The sequence below is a fragment of the Typopeltis vanoorti genome, chromosome 1, assembly GCF_054136105.1.
Source record: "Typopeltis vanoorti isolate ZY-2024b chromosome 1, IOZ_Tvanoo_1.0, whole genome shotgun sequence".
Lineage (NCBI taxonomy): Eukaryota > Metazoa > Arthropoda > Arachnida > Uropygi > Thelyphonidae > Typopeltis > Typopeltis vanoorti.
The window spans coordinates 172,137,091-172,151,323 of record NC_143549.1 but is presented as its reverse complement, the minus strand read 5'-3'; the positions used below and the strand labels follow the sequence as shown (position 1 = coordinate 172,151,323).

General features: G+C 38.1%; 1 protein-coding gene across 1 annotated transcript in view; it reads right to left on the bottom strand.

The window, feature by feature from the left end:
- Positions 1 to 14,233, bottom strand: part of Dhc93AB (Dynein heavy chain at 93AB) — a 1,274,973-nt gene that overhangs the window by 1,133,805 nt on the left and 126,935 nt on the right. Inside the window, exon 8 of the mRNA XM_090403805.1 lies at positions 7,595 to 7,762. Coding sequence (XP_090259931.1) covers positions 7,595 to 7,762 — 168 coding nt within the window. The remainder of the gene's footprint in view (positions 1 to 7,594; positions 7,763 to 14,233) is intronic.

The window sequence follows — 14,233 nt, the reverse complement described above, 5'->3', positions numbered from 1 at the left end:
ATAGTGCCAAGGGAGACTGTGTTTTGACGAACAATCGAAAAATGAGTTTCAAACGGAGAGCTGCAATTGACTTTTGTGTTAAACTTGGTACAAGTTTTACTGAAACGCATTAAATGCTTCAGAAAAGCATATGGTGATGAATGCTTATCCAGTACTCAAGTTTACAAGTGGTTTAAGCGATTTCAAAGTGGTCATTAGACGTTTAAGGACGACGAAAAGCCTAGCCATTCAAAAACTGGACTGAGCGAAGTTAACATCCAAAAAGTGCATGATTTCATCAAAGAAAACCCGAAATCAATTGAAGTTGAATTGAGGATTCCAAAATCACCTGTGCACAACATTTTGACCGAGAGTTTGGCCTCTGTAAATTGAATTCACGATTTGTTCCCTACAAGGACAACCAAAAAAATGTATCGAACTGAACACTGAAAGGACCTCATTAAAACTGCTAGTAAGGACTCAAACTTCCTTGGAACGATCATTGCTGGTGATAAACCGTAAACAAAAAAAAGTGCCAGAGTGCTGAGCGAAGACCACCAAAAGAGAGGCATCCGAAAAAAAGTCGCTGGGGGAAGTCAAAAGTAAAGACAATGCTGATTTGTTTCTACAATTCCAAGGGCATTATCCACAAAGAATTCATTCCGCCTGGCCAAACGGTCAATGGTGAATTTTATCTCGAAGTTTTGAAGCGATTGATAGCGATAATTCATCGCATACAGCATGAATATCGTAAGCAGGCAATGGTCACTTTTGCAAGATAATGAACCATCTCATCGTTCGAACATTGTGAGACAGTTTTTGAACAAAAATCAAGTTGTATATTGGATCACTCGCCGTATTCACCTAATTTACAACCCTGTGACGTCTTTCTCTTTCCCCCAACTTCATTTACCAATGAAAAGAAAAGGTTACGACACCACTGAAAATGTTCAAGCGGCAGCAACCACGACCCTCAACAGTATCCCAAAAACCGATAAAAAAAATTCATTTAACGAATTAATTGACCATGCCAAATGCTGCATCGAAGCTGTTGGAGAGTATATTAATTGAAATAAATGATCTGAATAATGATAATTGGCCTGTTTTATTTGTTTTATTTTCTATCAAAAGTTCGATTTCTTTTTGGACAGAAGTTGTAAGTATGGCAGCTGTTGCAGGTGATATGTGGCCTCCCTCAATGAGTCCACAACTTTCTGGAGATCTCTCTCTTAATAATAATAACAATAATAATAATCAATCCTTAAATTGTTATAGGAAACATTATTATATGGGTATTTCCATAGAGTCTGAAGAATGATCGTGAGAGACCAGCGCTACCAATTTTCACACAATATCTATCATACTTCTCCATAAACTAATTCAATATCAGGGTACTCACAACTACCTCTAGCAATCCATTCCATTATTCACCACTCTTAAAGAAAAAGACCCAATCCACATGCACCCAAATTAACAACTTCCAGGGATGGCCCCCTTGTCCCCCCCCCTACTCCTCAATGTACTGAAAATTTACTTTTGTGCTAATCCTATAAAATCCCTTTAGTAACATTAATTTAAATTAAGGGGATATTAAATCCCACATTGTTTCAAAACCAAATAAGAAACTCAAAGATTGGAATCAAAGAGTTTCATGCCGAATATAGTAAACTATAAAAGTATCAGCGACTACTAGCGTAAGCTAAAGCACTTAGTACATAGTATGTAGTACAAACTAGGGCAACTCGTATCAAAGATGAGTAAAGCTCTGGTCACTATTCTTAGTATTTCCCATAATGTAAAACACATCTCCTAGGAGATGTATGATGTTATACATTATGGTGGGAGGTCACTACCCAAACCGGTTTCGACCTTTATTGAGGTCTCATCAGTGAGCAGCTAGACCAAATTAATACCAAGGGTATAGCGAAAAGAACTTATATACTTTGCTATACGAGTTGTCAAAAAGGCACGCCCATTAAATTACTTAAACATAAAGAGCCAATAGGCTTCATTTCGGCGATGTAACATTATTTTTCTCAGGGCTCACATTGGTGAGTATGGGCATGGCAAATCTCACTTCATACAATATACACTTGGTATATCATATCTGGAGACTGGTCTTAAACTCTTCTTTCCCTCTACTCTCTCCTACTTCTTACTCCTTCCACTCCCCCACCCCCCCAGTACTATTAGAGTAACTAGAGGGTGAGGGGGTGACTCTTTACTCTCAAACTGTAGTTTCCACTATCTATAAAAAAAGCAGATGAATTCAGGTCAAGGAGTGGTGGTTGACACTTGATGAAAACTTAACAATTGAAACCGAATGAACTTTAACCAACCTAAAGACAGATGCCGGCTCGACAGTCGCCCGGTCAAACAATGGTCGCACCCACTATTAGGGAACCAAGATAGTGAAGGCGAAAAATATGCTATTGAAACAAAACATCACCTAATAGACAGGAAAACATAACAAGCATAGGAACATGGAATGTACGAACTTTTCACCAGGAAGGAGCATTGGAAATACTATTGCATGAATTAGACAACTACCGATGGGAAGTGCTTGGACTCTGCGAAAACAGATGGACTGGAAAAGGAGAATTCCACCATGGACAGTACAAAATCTTAACTTCAGGCAGGGAGGACAACAAACACCAAGAAGGAGTAGCCCTATAATCCTATCTCACCTAGGATAATTAAAGCAAGATTTAAAACATCAATCGGATCACTAACTATTATTATTATTATTACGGGTGCCTCCAGGGAGTCCTTAGACTCATCAAGGGAGGCCCTAAATATCATGTCCACACAACTATATGACATTCTCACAGTATCTATCATACCTTGCCTTGAACTCACTCACCGTCATAGCACCCACAACAGACTCTGGCAGCTTATTCCACTCATTTACCATTCTAAATGTAAAGAACTCAGCTCTAACACCCTTGCTAACCACACACTTGCCCAGCTTCCATAGGTGTCCCCTACTTCTCCCACCACCAGTCCTGATCTCAAAAATATCCTCTGAATTAATCCTATAGAAACCCTTTAGCAATTTGAATGCCTCAATCATATCTCCCCTTTTCAGCCTATCAACTAATTTCTGCAACCCACAAATCTTCAACCTGTTCTTATAAGGTTCAGTCCATAGACCTGCTGTCATCTTGTTCAGTCACCTCTGGATCCTCTCAACCTCCTCCCCATCAAGAAGAAACCTAGGTGACCAAATCTGGACACCTAGGTTTCGTAGTCGAGATGAGGTCTTATCAAGGCTCAGTACAGAGGTACAATAACTTGCTTGTCTCTGCTCCTCAAAGTATTTATCAACAACCAAGTGAGTTGATGAGCTGATTTAGCCCCTTTTGCAATGTGCCCCCTAAACTTCATCTCCCTATCCACCAACACTCCCAAGTCCCTGGTCTCATCAATCTCCTGGAGTAGTTCCACCAATGTGGTATACTGCTGCTAATCTTTTCACCCCAAAAAGCATAACCTTACATTTTGTCACATTAAATTGACATCCATTCTCCTTAGCCTAGCACTCCAATCTATCCAAGTCTTCCTGCAAGATTTTGACATCTTCTGCATTCACTATTGCCCTACCTAACTTTGCATCATCAGCAAACAAATGAACCGTTCCTCTTAAATACTTCTCTATATCGTTAATGAACAAATTAAACAGCAGTGGTCCAAGAACAGAACTCTGCAGCACACTACTAGTCACAGACCATCTTTTGGACTCTACTCCTGAATAAACTACTCTCTGATATCTCTCCATCAACCACCCACCTATTCATCTCACCAATCCTATATCCATTCCCATATGTTGTAGTTTACGGATTAGAATTCCATGCGGTATCCTGTCAAATGCCTTAGCCAGGTACAGCAGTATCACTGTAAACCCATTACCCTTATCCAGTTCAGGCATCACTGTGTTATAAAATTAGTGCAAGTTACTGAGGCATGATCTACCCTTCACAATGCCATGCTGTCCCCCATACAGTATCTCATTTTCATCAATCCATTCCTGTATTTTTCCCTTGACTACTTTCTCCAAGACCTTGACAACGACTCCTGATATGCTGATCAGTCAGTAATTTGCAACAGTAGTCTTGGATCCTCCTTTATGCAGTGGAACTATTTTCCCCTTCTTTCTACACCTTCGTGACTAAACATGACCCGAGACTCAGATTAAACAACATGGTCAAGGGCACTGATAATTCTTTAACCGCTTCACGTAAGACCCTTGCCGGTATACCATCCAATCCCACAGACGTATTCACATTAAGGTTCTGTAATAGACTATTCACCTCCACTTCATTCATCACAATTCGCATATAAACTAATGTTTCCTTCATTTTTTCAATGTCACCAACTGGATGATATACTCTTGCAAAGTGCTCGCTCTATTATTCAAGTATACTCACCAACTTCGACTTCATCAGAAGAAGATATTGAGGAGTTCTATATAGATTTGCAAAAAGCAGTACAGCAAACATCAAGTCAAGATCTCCTAATTGTAATGGGGGCCAAGACTAATTGGGAAGTTCGGGTATGGAGAAAGCAATGAACGTGGCAAAAGACAGCTAAATTTCTGCTCAAATAATAGACCAACAATAACCAAAACTCTCTTTAAACATCCAAAACCCCAAAGAAAATGGACATGGATATCACCAGACAGACAAACCAAGAATATGATAGACTATATTATTGTAAACCAAAGATGGAAATCAAGTATCTTAAACTGCAGATTGTGGATCAGACCATAAGATATTCTTAGGTATTAGCAAACCTAAGAATAAAGTTAAAATCTGGAAGCACTTTTAGAGTCAAAAGGAGACTTAATGTAAAAAAACTACAAGACAGCAATATCCTAAGAAAATATCAACTAGAACTAGATAAAAACCTGAAGGAACTACCAAAACAGAATATAAACATCGAAGAACATTGGGAATTAAAGGAAATAATATTAACAAAATAATCTAACAAAATAAAAGAGGACCTGAAAACCAAATCACAACAAGCGACACCAAACTGGACAGAATTGTTCGGAATCTCCCAGGACAGACAGAAGTGGAAAGAGTTCATTCAGCCTCATCATCATCCGCATAGATGATGGAAGAGAGAAGAAGAAGAAGAGAATATTATTTTAAATTAAGGGGACATCAAATCCTACATTGTTTCAAAACCGAATAAGAAACTCAAAGATCGGAATCAAAGAGTTTCATGCTGAATATAGTAAACTATAAAAGTATCGGCGACTACTAGCATATGCTAAAGCACGTAGTACATAGTACAAACTAGGGCAACTCGTATCACAGGTGAGTAAAGTTCTGGTCACTATTCTTAGTATTTCCCCATAATGTAAAACACATCTCCTAGGAGACGTATGATGTTATACATTATGGTGGAAGGTCACTACCCAGACCGGTTTCGACCTTTATTGAGGTCTCATCAGTGAGTAGCTAGACCAAATTAATACCAAGGGTATAGCGAAAAGAGCTTATATACTTTGCTATATGAGTTGTCAAAAAGCTGCACCCATTAAATTACTTAAACATAATAATAATATTAAAATAAAATAATGTTACAGTGCTAAAATGAAGCCTATTGGCTCATTATGTTTAAGTAATTTAATGGGTGCATCTTTTTGACAACTCGTATAGCAAAGTATATAAGTTCTTTTCGCTATACTCTTGGTATTAATTTGGTCTAGCTACTCACTGATGAGGCCTCAATAAAGGTCGAAACCGGTCTGGGTTTCGACCTCCCACCATAATGTATAACATCATACAACTCCTAGGAGATGTGTTTTACATTATGGGAAATACTAAGAATAGTGACCAGAGCTTTACCCACCTTTGATACGAGTTGTCCTAGTTTGTACTACATACTATGTACTACGTACTTTAGCTTACGCTAGTAGTTGCCAATACTTTTATAGTTTACTATATTCGGCATGAAACTCTTTGATTCCGATCTTTGAGTTTCTTATTCGGTTTTGAAACAATGTGGGATTTAATATCCTCTTAATTTAAAATAATGTTGCATCGCCGAAATGAAGCCTATTGGCTCTTTATGTTTAACTCCCTTTAGTAACTTCTATCATGTCCTCTCTTTTCCACTTGTCAACTAAACATTGCAATCCACACACCTTCACTCTGTCCTTATAGGGAGCATTTCACAGATCACCTTGATCCCTCTTCTTTGTATCCTCTTCACCACTTCCCGATTCCCAAGAAATCTTGGTGACCAAATCTGCACACCAGTCAAGATGTGGCCAAACCATAGCCTTATAAAGAGGGATAATAACCTGCCTATCTATACTTGTCAATTATCCTTCACATCTAAGTATTCTTTTGAGTTATGCCAACTTTTGCAATACGTTATCTGAAAACTTCATATCTTTGTCCACCATCACATTCAAATCCCTAGCCTCATCGATTTCTTGCATTCCAATACCTCCTTATAATATACAGTATGTAATCTGTTAACCCTGAAGTGCATAACCTTACATTTTGCAAATTTAAATTGACAACCACTATTTTCCCATACTACCAATTTATTTAAATCATCCTGAAGGATGTCTGTCTCAACTATTGTCCTCCACAGTTTTGAATCATCAGTAAATAACTGAATATCCACACTTAAATCATTCCAAATATCATAAATATACAAATGTAGTGACCCTAGTAGAGAGCCATGCGACACTCTACTAGTCACCCTTGTTCTCTTAGATATACCACTCTCTGACATCCGTCAGTCAGCCATCCACTACCCATGCTATCAATATAGATAGTGGATGGCTAAAAATACGGAACATTTGTTCCAACTTATGCTGAAGTAAATTTTCAGTATTCTGTCAAATACTTTTACAATGTCCTTTGCCTGTTATCTATTTCAGTTATATGACAAAATACCTTTGCAAAAGGTATTTAGCCAAAATATTTGACAAATACTTTTGGAAATGATTTCACCAAATCATGGTGGAGCCATTTTCTTTATCCAATTCTGCTGTCACTTTATTATAAAATGTGAATAAACTACTAAGGCAGGACCTAATTTTTACAAAGCTATATTGCCTACCATAGTTTCATATTCCTATCCACCCATTCCTAAAGTTTACCATACCAATTTTTCTAATACTTTAACCATCCACTCCTGAGATACGTTATTTTTCAGGTAATTGAGAGATTACTGTAATTATCAAGTGGCAACACACTAATCTACCTATATTTAGAACAACAGTTTATTAAACTTAACATTCTTATTGTACTTGCCAATGGCATAGCTTATTTTCTCTGCTGCTATTCCACAGAAATCATAAATACAGGTGACAAAACATTAAGTGTAACACAATTAATGAAATTATATTTATTCTGTTTAAGAAATACTTCACTTCAAAAAATTCAAGAATTGTGCATTTGAAAGTTCAGTGACACTTAGATAAAATTATATTATGAAATGCCAATTGACTATTCTAGTGAACTGAATGCAACATTAATGATGATATATGCAAGTACTATATTAGGTCCTTCAGTAGCATTATAAACAAAGTTATTATTATATTAGACAACTGTATATTTTGAGTAAATTAAAAAATCCAAATACATACTTCACTGTCAGGATCTAAAACATTATAAGAGCAATTTAAAAAGGCTCCGTATTCTTTAAAAAATTCTTCATAGATTTTATTAAGTTCGATAGTAAGGCTGTGACCTCTGATTCCGCCCATTTCTACTTTTTCAAGTTTTATTAGCTTTTGAGTTGTGCAAAACAGTTCCTGGAAGATTGCAAAAATCAGTATGGTTTGCTCAGTATAAAAGTGCATATGCCAAATCAAAAGGTAAAAAAAAATATATTAATATCCCTTTTCTAGTTGAAACAGTGCAAATCAAAAACAGGATATATGCTATAATGTAACAGAATTGTAATAAGAATTAAATTATAATCAAGTCAAAACTTCTTTTTTTTCTTTTCATAAATAAATGGTGTGTATGTATATATATATATGACAGAATGATCATTAACTCGGTTAACATACATAGTGACTAGAACCAAGATTTAAGTAAAAAGGTTTTAACATAAAAACACTACTAGTTTCGGCCTGTAACAGCCTTCTTCAGGTGACATTATAAAAGAAAGAAAAAACACTAAACATTGAAGGTTAAAAGACTATGAACAACAACATAGACAGTCTCTATACATAATTAGCATGAAAACGTTGTAGTTGTATTTGAAGCTGTTCTTTCGTTTGTTGCATTGTTGGGAGAGCACGTGCTTGCAGCCTCACGTGAACGCCAGTACATGATTACAGCTGAATGACTATCTGGGAGGTTGTAGCTCAAGTTGTTATTTAGATTAACAGGATTGAAGATGATTTCTCTAGATTCCACGATTTTTCTCTCTAGTTCATCACTGCAATGGAAGATGTTAGTAGATTTTTCCCAGCAGACTTTGTGACTTTGGTTTTCATCATTAGGATTAGCCAAGAAAAGGATATGACTTGATAATGCACTCGCTCGCTGTCTCTTGTAAGTAATGTCCCTCATGTGTTCTTCCATACGCAATTCAACAGATTTGTCTGTCTGCCCAAAATAAGGAATATCACAATCACACAATATTTTATATACACCAGGGTATTTGAGTTGATGATGATGACAAGGTTTTGGGTGGCTAATTAAGAAACGGATCTTTGGAAGTGGAGTGAACAATGTTCTGATATTGTATTTTCTTAGAACTTTTGCTAATTTATGTGAAACAGTACTTATGTAAGGAATAGATATATTGCCTTTGAATTTATTTGTTTCTTCTGAGTGATGTCTAGGAGGATTAAGAAGGAATTTTTCAATGATTTTCTTGGACTATCCATTAACTTCGAAAGAAGTTTTCAGATGGTTTATTTCTGTAAGAAGTTCATTTGGGTCATCAAGAAGAGAACGGGCTCTATGTCCCAATGTGGAAATTATTCCAAGCTTATGAGGAGGGAAATGATAGGACTGACTGTGCAGATATCTGTTGGTATGTGAGGGCTTTCTATATATCGATATTTTGAATTTACCAGAAGAGCGAGTCAGTTTGACATCAAGAAAAGGCAAGGAATTATCCGTTTCAAGCTCGGTAGTAAACTTAATACTTTGATGTCGGCTATTGAGATGTTTGAGGAAAACCATAAAGGATTCATGTCCATGGCTCCAAACAATGAAGGTATCATCCACATAACATTTCCAAACTTTAGGTGTTAAAATAAAGGAAGAGATAGCCTTGGTTTCAAAATCCTCTAAGTAAATATTTGCAAGTACAGGGGATAAAGGATTACCAATAGCCAGTCCATGATTTTGTTTGTATATATTATCTTGAAATTTGAAGTAACCAGACCTGATGAAATGTATAAGCAAGGCTAACATTTTTTTGGATAACTTATCCTTGAGAAATGTTAGGACTTCATCTGCTGGGATATTAGTGAACAAAGAAGTTATGTCCAAGCTAGCCATGATATCATCTTCATTAACTGTAATATCCTTGATGTATGTAACAAATTCTGTAGTGTTCTTGATAAAGGATGGTGACTTGCCTGAAAAACTTTTTAGGTATTTGGCAAGATATTTTAAAAGATTGTACGTAGAAGAATTGATACCTTCTACAATTGGGCGTGTGGATACACACACACAAGGTCTGACACAGAAAAAACGAGACTACGCCAGTATCTCTTTTTATTTAACTTCTTCTTCTTTCACTCTGCCTTATCCCATGTTAAACGGGGTCGGCGCACCAATCTTTAACCTTCCTCTTCCAAGTTCTCCAGTCCAGTGCATCCTTCAGACTCCATCCTTTCTCCCTAAGATCCTCTGTCATCTTATCCCTCCACCTGAGCTTGGGCCTGCCTCTTTTCCTCCTTCCCTCCACCTCCATATACTCCACTCGTTTACCAACATACTCCTCACCCTTCCTCTCAACATGTCCAAACCACCTCAGCCTACTTTCTTGTATCTTCTTGCCAATTGGTCCCACCTTAACCGTCCCTCTGATGTAGTCATTCCTTATCCTGTCCTTCTTTGTCACACCACTCATCCATCTCAACATCCGCATCTCCGCTACCTCCATCTTCCTCTTCTGTGCCTTGGTTATAGGCCACGTCTCTGCACCATGGAGCATCGCCGGACTCACCACCATCTTATAGAGCTTTCCTTTCCTCTTACAACTCACTCTCTTGTCGCACAGGACCCCGCTCATCTTCCTCCAATTCATCCAACCGCATGTTATTCGGTGCTGTATTTCCTCATCCAGGTCACCATTCCTCTCGACAACCGATCCAAGGTACTTGAATTTCTTCCCTGAAATTAGCCTTTCACCCTGGAGTCATATGACGGTATCCTCGTCACGCCCTGTTGACATATATTCAGTCTTCACCCGGTTAATTCTCATGCCGCTCTCCTCCAATGCCTTTCTCCACTCTTCCAGGGTATTTTCAAGCTTCTCTCAGGATGATTCGCATAGAACAATGTCATCGGCAAACAGCATGCTCCATGGTGCCTCCTTCTTGACATCCTCCACTAGTATATCCATGACCAGGTCAGAGAGGTTGGGGCTCAGAGCTGATCCTTGGTGTAGCCCTACGACAATAGGGAACCCTTCTGTCATGCCGACACTAGACCTGACCTGAGTTTCTGTTCCCTCATACATCTCCTTCACCAACCTCATGTACTTCTCCGACACCCCTTTCTTCCTCATACACCTCCATACCTCCTGCCTGGCCACTGTCGTATGCCTTTTCCAGGTCTATAAACACCATGTGCAGATCCACTTGCATCTCTCTATATTTCTCCATCAATTGCCTTAGCGCAAATATTGCATCCGTTGTCCCTCTTCCTGGCATAAATCCAAACTGCTCCTCACCAATTTTCGTTTTCTGCCATAACCTTGCTTCAATTACTTTTTCCCATATTTTTAATGTGTGTGACATCAGCTTGATTCCTCTATAGTTGTCAGTCTTGAACATCTCCTCTTCCTTTGTAGATTGGGACGAGAATACTTTTCCTCCATTCTTCTGGTATCTTTTCCTGTTGGGCTATTTTACACATCAGATCCCATAACGTATCCATGTCCTCACTGCCCAAACTTTTCCACACTTCCCCAGGTATCTGGTCTGCTCCCACAGCCTTTCCATTCTTCATTTTTCTCAGTACCCAAACCACTTCCTCTCTATTTATGTCTTGCACCAGTCTCTCATTTACCTCTCCATCCTCGCACCTCTCTCTTGGATTCTCCTCATTTAGTAGTTTTCGGAAATATTCTTTCCATCTTCCTCTGATTTTGCCCTCGTCTTGTAATACTACTCCTGAGGCATCCTTTATCTGTTTGACTGATGTTATGTCTTTCGAGGCCTTATCTCTGGCTTTCGCTATTCTCAACAACTGAGCTTCACCACCGTTTCTCTCCAGTTCTTCATAAACCTCATCAACTGCCCTCGCTTTCGCCCTTGCCACAGCTCTCTTTGCATTTTTCTTTGCTAATCTATATGCCTCCTTGTCGGCTCTAGTTCCAGTCATGTCCCATTTTTTCTTTGCCTCTTTCTTTTCCTTGATCTCCAACTGCACCTCCTCATTCCACCACCATGTCTCCTTATCCTCAGGTGTGGTCCCTTTCCTGATGTTATACCAAGCACCTCTTCTCCAATTTTTCTAATATTTTCGTTTTATTTAACAAACTGAGAAAATCAACTATGATCTCCTTCAAAATAGTTCCCTTCTGAGATGACACACAGCTGTGTATGATGCTGTCAACATTCAAAACAATTCTACACATTGTTTTCTGAAAGGCTGTTGAGGATCTCTGTCATTTTTGCTTTCACATCTTCTACCGACAAAAATTGGGTTCATTTGATCACCGACATGATCGTTGGAAGAGGAAGAAGTCTCATGAAGCCAGGTCTGGTGAATAGGGTGGGTGATCAAGCATGCTGATGTTGTGATTAGCTAAAAACTGCTTCACAGACAAAGCGTTGTGGACTGCTGCATTGTCTTGATGCAAAATCCAACCGTTTCTAAAGAATTCTGGTCATTTCCTGTTCACGCATTTGCACAATTTCATCAAGACTTCAAAGTAATACTCCTGATTTACCATCTGGTCACTGGGAACCCACCCTGCCATTACAATACCGAAGAAAACAATCAACATAGCCTTGAACTTCAAACGACTCATGAGTGCTCTTTTTGGTCTTGGAGATGTTGCTTCTTGATCTGACTTCCAAACTTGGGAAGTCAGTTCAATGATTTCCAGATCATACATAAATATCCAAGTTTTATCACAAGTAATTACCAAATTCAACAAATCTCATTCATCCTTAATGTGTTGCAAAAGGTCCAAACACAGTTCCTTGCAACATTCTCTTTGTTCATCTGACAACATTTTTGGAACTATTTTTACATAAACCTTTTTCATGTTCAATTCTTCATTAAAATGCATTGAGCACTTTCCCTGCCCAAATGAACTTTCTCAGCTACAGTTCAAAACACCCACCTTCTGTCTTTTCGAATCACATCTCGCACTTTTTTAATGTCAGCAGTTACCGATGTTGTCATTGGTAACTGTTGTGTGTGGGAGGCCTCAGTGATCATCATCTTTCACGTTTTCTTTTCCTTCCGAAAATCATTTGTGGGATTCAAAAATGAGTACCCGAGACATGCACTTTTCACCGTAAGCCTCAGTCGATAACTGAAAAGTTTTCGTCATGGATTTCTTCAGTTTCACTCACTGTTCACTCTTGCACTGCAACATTTTCCCACTGAGGGCATGAAAACATCTATTTTTGAACACATGTCCACTTGTAATTAGTAAAGTGATGGAGTTGAACCTTGTCTCATGGTGACAGGTTAGAGTAGTCATGTTTTTTTTTGTGTGTCGGACCTCGTATAAACAGATTTCTATAAAAAGAATTTCCCTACTGAATGACTGATGACATTTACAAGATGTTACTATTGGCCAGGGAATATGGAGGGTGGTGATGAAGAAATGTATAAATAAACTTGGATTAGTAAACAAAAGGTAATTATTATGGGTTTAATTATGGCAGTATAGATTGGAATGAAGAAATAGCATTTGGGAATAAGGAAAATGAAATCTCAGGCAGCATGTAAAGGAGGGAATGTGAGGATCTAGAGTTTTAGATCTGATCTGATCATCAGAGGATGTAATTGTGAGTGGGGTTTCACACTTTCCTCCAGTTGGAGTGAATGATCATAAAGTGATCACCTGGGTTGTGGCTAGCCATATGAACACTTCTCTGAGGAAAGGATACATGTGGAATTATAAAGCTGGTGATTATGACAAGCTTAGGAGACAGCTTGGAGCTATAGCATGGAATGAGGAGTTGAGCAGTAAGGAAATAAATGTTGCTTGGGAACTGACAAAGAAACACATAACAGCGTCAGTGTCTGAATGTATTCTGAAGGCCAAAAGGCTGAATAAGATAGGTATAAAATGGATGAATGAGGGGCTTAAGCATGAAATCTGGAAGAAGAAGATACTTTGGAGGCAGTACAAGACAAATAATGCTAATAATCAGTTTCATGAAGAGTATAAAGTACAAGCTCGAAGAGTGACTCAGCTAGTAAAGGAAACAAAAGTGCAGTATGAGCAGAAATTGGCAAATCAGGCAAAGAAAGACCCTACAGTTTTTTTTAATATGTCGCAAGAAGAAGGAAGAATGATCATGGTAAGATGATGTTCAGTACCGTCAACAGGGTGTAGCATAGAGGCAGCCTGCCTCAGGGCACGTCTAAATAAGGACGCTCGTTCAGCCATATTTCAGTAGGCACCGTCGCTATGCTAACAAAAAGTGCAGAAAGAAGTTTTTCCAAGTTTAAACTGATTATAAATTATTTGCAAACAGCAATGACCCAGAAATTAGTGGTTGGTCTAGCAACTATATCGATAGAGGCAGACATAGCTTAAAATTTTAAATTTAGAAGAATTTATAAACAGTTTTATTGTGTGATATCCTCGCAGAGCAAACATTTAATTAATATTATTATGTAATCATTTTGCATTAATGTTTCTTGTGTAATAAAAACAAAATAGCAATTGGAGATTTTATTATATTTTTGTCTTATAATCCATCGGGGCGAGTTTTAATGGTTTGCCTCAGAGCACGATCTAATCTGGCAAGGGCCCCGATGATGTTAATGGATGGAAATGATAACTTCTGCAGAATACACTGTTGAGGAATTCAGTGATCAATTTATAAGAATGTTTC